The sequence below is a fragment of the Octodon degus genome, unplaced genomic scaffold (genome assembly GCF_000260255.1).
Source record: "Octodon degus isolate 3935 unplaced genomic scaffold, OctDeg1.0 scaffold00148, whole genome shotgun sequence".
Lineage (NCBI taxonomy): Eukaryota > Metazoa > Chordata > Mammalia > Rodentia > Octodontidae > Octodon > Octodon degus.
Window position 1 is genome coordinate 4,264,956 of NW_004524724.1, and position 7,102 is coordinate 4,272,057.

At 35.8% G+C, this 7,102-nt stretch overlaps 1 protein-coding gene across 1 annotated transcript in view; it reads right to left on the reverse strand.

Annotated features, from left to right (window-relative positions):
* The window catches only part of Rims2 (regulating synaptic membrane exocytosis 2), a 535,330-nt gene that overhangs the window by 492,833 nt on the left and 35,395 nt on the right, over window positions 1–7,102 (reverse strand). The window contains exon 4 of the mRNA XM_023702342.1: window positions 4,684–4,894. Coding sequence (XP_023558110.1) covers window positions 4,684–4,894 — 211 coding nt within the window. The remainder of the gene's footprint in view (window positions 1–4,683; window positions 4,895–7,102) is intronic.

Below are 7,102 nucleotides of genomic sequence, written 5' to 3' on the forward strand. Positions count from 1 at the left end.
GAAGTATAAGAAGTAAAGCTATGCTGTTATGGTGAGCTGTAGGGGACTCAGGTCAACAATTTCTGACATTGCCAGTCAAGCAGAAGACCCAATACTATTATGGGCTACTGGACTCTTTTAGAATATTTTGCTGAGTTTACACACCTTTAATACTCAAATAATGGAACTTAACCAAAAAAGGGGATACAGATGAATGTCTATTTTGTATCTGTGTACTCAAAGTGGTTAGGATAGATATATAGTTACATTCTCTCAATGAATAGAGTGATTTGTTCTAATGGTGTTAGGATATCATGTTCGCATCTTGTACAGCAATTAACCACTAGGAAGAAGGTATCAATGTGTTAATTATTGAAACTGTCCTACCAATTTGATTTGAAACTGTGTCACTGCTATTTGTTTATCAATAAAATTATGGGGAAAAAATTTAAAAAAAAAAAGAAGACTCTGAGCAAATTTCCCTATTTGAATCCTTTGGGACTATGATATCAGAGAAATGTATCAGGCATCTGTTATATGAGGCAATTTCTACTACATTGTAACTATGATGATCAAATTCAAAGAAAAAATTGATCTGAATAGTCATTTCATTTAGAATATAGGAAATCTTTATACATTTCATTCAAAGGAATGCATTCCTACATAAATTAAGATACTTTTATGACAAATACATTTTATTCTCCTAACAGTCATCTCAGATCTAAGAAATATGATAAAAGTGGAGAGACAGTGCCTCTAGCCCCTTCCTTTTTTCAATAACTCTTCACCAGCAGGCTAATCAAAAACATAGGCAGATGGGGTTAGGGATACAGCTCAGTGGCATAAACGCCCACCTCGCAAGCACAAGGTCTTGAGGTTGATTCCGTGGTGCCAAAAAAAAAAAAAAAAAAACCAGATGAAGATATGATTTGCAGATGACCATAGTACAACTTATGTCATGGACTACTGCAGTTTTTCACTGCATTTAATTTACTGACTACCATTGTGCTCAGCATATCGGGATCATACACTGAACATAGAGAAGTCCATTTTCAAGCAGCTCATCTGTATTCATATGTCATTGTGGACTTCTGTGTGTCTGGCCTAAATGGAGTAACATGGATCAGATTTTTCCTCCTGCCAGAAACAAACAAAAAACAGACAATTATGTGGAAGAATTTCATTAAGACATTGGACAAGAGGTAACAAAAGAAGTGAACATTGAAAGATGGGAAACAACATCAACTCTACAATCACCACTTGTACTACTATTTTGAGTTCTCCAGAAGGCAGGGCCATTGTGGGGTGCACAAGTGGAGCCACACGCAGGGAAAGAAAAAAAGCTGGGCATCCGGAGAAGAGCCAGGGAGGAGAGCTCCACAGTGGGAACCAGGAAATCGGCAGCGTCCTTCAAGTATTTAGCTGAATGGTGATCAGTGAGAGAATGAAAAAAAATAGTCTGAAGGGGTTATAGAGCAGCATGGGTATTCTCACTAGCAAAGCTGGAAAAGTGCATAGTTATCAGGACACTGGCTAAAGTGTTCACAAACATATTTCCTCAGTAAAAGAAAATAAATTAGCATTAAATAGAGCACTATTTCAGATACATATAAAAACTCATAAATGCATAATGTGAAAGTATTTACTGCTTCCACATAGCTGAACTGCACCCAAGAATAAAGCTCTCAAGAACTGTCAAAGGAAGCCAAATACAGCCGACACCAGTAAAACATACAGTTCCTGCCATGCTAATTAATATGCCAGACATGCATAGTTAACCTGACAGCATGAGAATAACCCATCAGAACTCAGCCAAACCTGACAGATACTAGTATTAGCAAAGGAGGACATTAAAATAGTTATTACACTAGAATTGTACACATGCAAAAAAATTTTAGAACTAAAAGATATTTCAAGTTCCAAATAGAAATTCTAGTCATGAAAAGTATAATGCTTGAAAGAATAAATAGATAAGAGACTTGACATTGAAGAAAAGATAGTAATTTGAAAACACAGTAACGGAGAGTAAAATAAACTAAGAACAAAAAATATGATTTGATTTAGTGTTTAATGAAAAGAATATAAGTGAGCTACATGATGCTATAGGTAAATAGTCTTTGAATTCAGGAGAAAAGAAAGAGAAAGTAGAAAAACTTGAAAACACAATGACCCAAATTCCCCAAACCTTATGAAACACTCACAAAAGCAAAAGATTCCAGGTACCAAAAACAAAAAGTATACCAAGAAACGCCATAGTTAAATTGGACATAACTTGTGATAAAACTTTTAATGCAGTCATACAAAAATGATACATCATGCAAAGAAAACTCAAAAAAAAAATCACATTTCTTGTGAAACTGGTGAAAGGAAAAGACAGTGAAGTAATAACCTCAAAATACTGAAAAAAACTGTTAACTTAGAATTCTATACCTAAAAATATAATAAAGGAAAAATTTTCAGCACAGAAAAAACAGAAAGTATTCATCACCAGCAGACTTTTACTATAAGAAAAATTGAAGGCAATCCTTCAAGCAATTAAGACAGACACACTGATCCACAAAATTGTCTCCAATATGCTAACTACAAGAATGCACAATTATGGGGCTGGGGAGATGGCTCAGGGGAATAAGCGCTTCCCTGGCAAGTGCAAGGGCCTGAGTTCAATCCCGGGTTCCGCCAAAAAAAAAGAATGCACAATTTGTATTACATTATTCTTTAAAGATAAACCTTTTAAACAAAATACATAACTATATGTTGTAAGAAAAAGTAAGATAGAAGCCAAAAAAAAAAAAAAGGGTAAAGAAGAGAAACTAGGAGTACACTATTGTAAGATTATTATACATAAAATGAAGTGGTATCAGTCGAAGGTTTACTATATTTCAAAGTTGTACATTATCCATTCTGAAAATAAAATTACAATAATAACAAATTAATGATAGTGGGAAAAGAAATTATAAAAATACTTGAGCAATCCAAAACAAAAACAAAGACCAACTGAGACAAAGAGAAAGTAAAAAGCAAGATGATATAATTAAATCATATGACATCAATAATGTCCTAAAATATAAATTGTCTGAGTATGCAATTAAAAGGAAAGATTATCAAACTGGTTAACAAAGTACTCAATCGGATGCTGTGTACAAGAAAAGTACTTTAAATATAAAGACACATCTAAGATTTAAATAAAACAACAGAAAAACATATAACAATAATAATAATACCTATTAGAAAGCTGGAGAAGCTACATTAAAATTAAAGTAGGTTTCAGACCAAAAAATATGCTTGGGGCCCAGGATATATCTCAGTGGCAGAGCACCTGCCTGGCAAGCATGAGGTCTGATTTCCAATACACCCTAAAAACATATTGAATGCTTTCCCCCTAAGATTAAGAATGATACAAAGATGTCTGTTCTCACCACTTCTATTCAGAATTATACCAGAGTTTCTAGCCAATGTACCAAGTGGAATATAGTGGGGGGAATAAATGAATATAAGGTAAGCCAAAGGAGAAGATTAGGAAAAAGAAGTTATTAATTCTGGATAAAACAAAACACTGAGAAAAGAGAACATAGAAAAATGAAGAAATGTATTTAGTACAGGGTCTCACTATGCAGCTTGGACTCACAGTAATCCTCTGGTTTTCAGCCTCCCTAGCACTGGGCTTATAGGCATGTGCCACCAAGCCCGGTCTTGGTGGCCAGCTCAGCACACCTGGGGGCAGGGCCAGTGCAGCATGTGGTTCCAGGGATCGAACCCTGGTCCCTAGGCTTGCCTAAGCAGGTGCTTATTCCACTGAGCTATCTTGCCGGCCCTTGAAAAATGAAGAAATAAAATCACCCAAATGAATTCCCACAGTATGTCCAACTAATGTACACAGACAAATCAGCTTCCTATTCAGAAATGACCAAAGAGAATAATTAGGTGATAAGAGACTAGTGAGGTCACAAAGGCAAATTCTAAATAACTCACTGAAATGAACATTTTAAAATACTGTTTTTGTTAATTTCAACAAAGCTGTCTTCGGGTAACATTACCATCTTCACTAAAGTGGATAGATAATCCAGTATATATAAAAGCTATTGTTATCCTCTTATGCTTTGACTATAAAATTGCATCTTATCTTTTTCATAAAACACAAAGTATAGAATAAAATAAATCTTTAACATTTCTTTTTAAAATTCTATCTCATTAATGTTAAAAAAAAACAGTAATATAGCTGCAAAAGCTATAAAATCATGGGTCAGCCCCTCAAAGCACCTTTTCCAAAAGGAAAGGAAACAGACCAAGGAACAGCAGACCCTCAAGGCTTCTGCAAGTATTTGTCGCAAGCTATACCAAACCGTGGCATTTACCAGTGATGTGGATTTAGGAATGAAATTTAGTCTCTAGAGCAGAATTTGTAGCACTTATAAAATAAAGGAGTGGTATCAGTTGCCCTTTCAAAGAGTTGCTCTCTAAATTGTTCTGATCTTCTTTAAAAGTCTAAGATCCTATGATTCTAAACAAAACCATAAGCTATCTGACACAAAACAATGAAACAAATATCCTTTGAATTCAATGAAAACTTAAACCAACTTTTACCTAAAGTGAAGCCAAGAGAGGGTTTTGCCCTCTGGTTTGTGCAAATATTAATTTCAGTTATCTTCTCCATTTTATTCCCAATGAGCTTTACTCCTAGAGAGTTGCCGTGTTTCCACTCCATACCTTGTTTGAGCGTAAGGACACACGGCCTCCACAGCGAGCACAGAACTTGGTTTGGCAATAGGAACAGTCGTGGCCACAGCCATCGGCAAACTTGGTTTTGTGGCAGATCCCACAGGTCGGGGCATCACCTTTCTGTTCTTGGTGTTGCTGTGATTCCTCTCCCATCTTCTTCACCTGCTCCTTGTACATTTCAAACTGCTGGTGCAGTTTTCTGCAGGGAAACAACCAAGAAAAAAATTAGTTTCTCTAATGTACTCCAGAAAAAAAAATTACCACAACCGATGGAAACAATTTTATAACAAACAATAACAAAAAAAGCACAGTAATAAAACGAAATTAGTTTATATATTTACAGAGTAACATCTTACATGGCACATTACATGTTGTAACTTATTCTATTGTCTTACGTATATGCTAAGAAGTAGTTAATTCAATATGTTTCTGGAGATATATTTCTTTGGATAGAAACTAAAGTTTCTACCAGTTGCAATATATTTTTATTATATGCTCTAAAATATTTATAATGCCATTTTTAACATCCTAGCCCCAGAAATACAGAAAGGCCATCTGACTTACACAGTCAAGTCAAAGCCTAAGAGGTCAAATCAGCAAGACACACTTTCAAGTCAACCCATCCTGCAAAAACTTCTAGAAGAATGCTCTCCTGTTTACATCTCTAACAATCCCCAAATATTTTGGCTATTCATAAACGACTGGGAAATATTAACAGCCAAGCAAGTGGGGCTACGTGAATAAAAGTAAAGCCAAGTGTCACTTTAAAACAAAAATATAAGAAAACGTATGTTCAGAAAGGCATATTATTGACATTAGTTGGAAGTAGTAATACAATTTTTCATATCTATTTTCTGTACAAGAAAAAAATTAAATGTTTAGAAGCTAAAATTAACATTAATCTTAACATTTAGAAAATTATAAATAATTTTATAATTATATAATAATTCATACAGAAGGATGAATACTCTAGAAATACAACTTTTTGAGCCTGTCAGAGAATTAAGGCTCTAAGGAAGACAGTCTCAATTCCAAAGAGCAGCAGCTTTCCCCCCTCCAGAAAAATAGACTGCACTGTTTCCTCCCTGCCTAGAACATAAGAGACAGAGGTGGCCATCAGACTGAGTGGGAAGGGAAATAAGTCAAACTTTTAACAAGCTGTTAAACACTAAGGGTAGTAGCAGTTTGGACCTGCAAATCCACACACACTAGCATGGTCGTTTCTACAGGCCTGCATCAGGCACTCAAGAGGAAGACTAGAATTGAAGCAGAAGAGCTAAGCCAAAAATAAACCCCTGTGGCACATGCATACTTGTTGTAGGTATAAAGGAGACACTTGGGCCACTAGTGGCTGCTGAGATGTGGGCATATTTCTGAGGACTGTTTCCCTTAAAAATGTGAAGAGAAAGTAAACTCTGTCATCCCCAGGGCAGAGCCAAAGAGCACTCACACTGGGAGCGAGGCAGAAGAAGCAAAGTCTCCAACATACATGCAGGACCCTACCCACATACAAATCACTAGGAAATGGGACAAAGCTCCTACCCCAACCAACTGGGGAAAAGACAGAGATTCGCTTCTCAAGATAGAGGTATGGCGCACTCCTAACAAGTCCTGTACCCAAGGCTCTGGGCATAGTAGCATAAGCAAGCAGGTATGCAGGAGCAGCATTTCTGGAAAAAGAAAAAGTACATTGTAACAATCCATTCTACTCTAACACAGCAAAGACTACAAGATTAAAGTGCATCAATATACAAATCTTACACCTGCAATTTATTACACTCTTAAAATGCTATCACAGTTTTTACTGAATGTACTTTCTGCAACATTTTTAATGTTTGTAAAGAATTCTTTTTCTCTGTTGGTAAAGGGTCTTGCTACACAGTTAAGACTCATATTGATCCTGCAAATCGACACATTCAGGAAAGAAATAGATCGCAGGAAACAGAGTCAAAGAGATATAGAGGAAATTAAAATCTCAATCACAAGCTTGCAAAACCATTTAAGTGAAAGTGAAGAGAGAGTTTCAGATCTTGAAGACGCTGGTGCAGCTAGTGAAAAGGTAAGAAAGGATCTCTTAAAAACAACGAGGATGCAGGAAAAAAAATCCATCACCTGCAAGATGATACAAAGATGAACAATGTGAGACTAACAGGCATCAGTGAGAAAGAAGGAGTCAATACAAAGGACATTAAAAAAATATGGGCAGAAGTAATAGCAGAAAACTTCCCAAATATGAGAAAACAATCTGATATTCAGGTAATTAAATCATACAGAACACCAAGTAACCTCAACCCAATTAAAAACACACCAAGACATATAATAGTCAAGATCCCAGAAATTCAGCACAAGAATAATCTACTGAAAGCCGCTAGAGAAAAGAAGCAGATCACATTCAAAGGAAAACCCA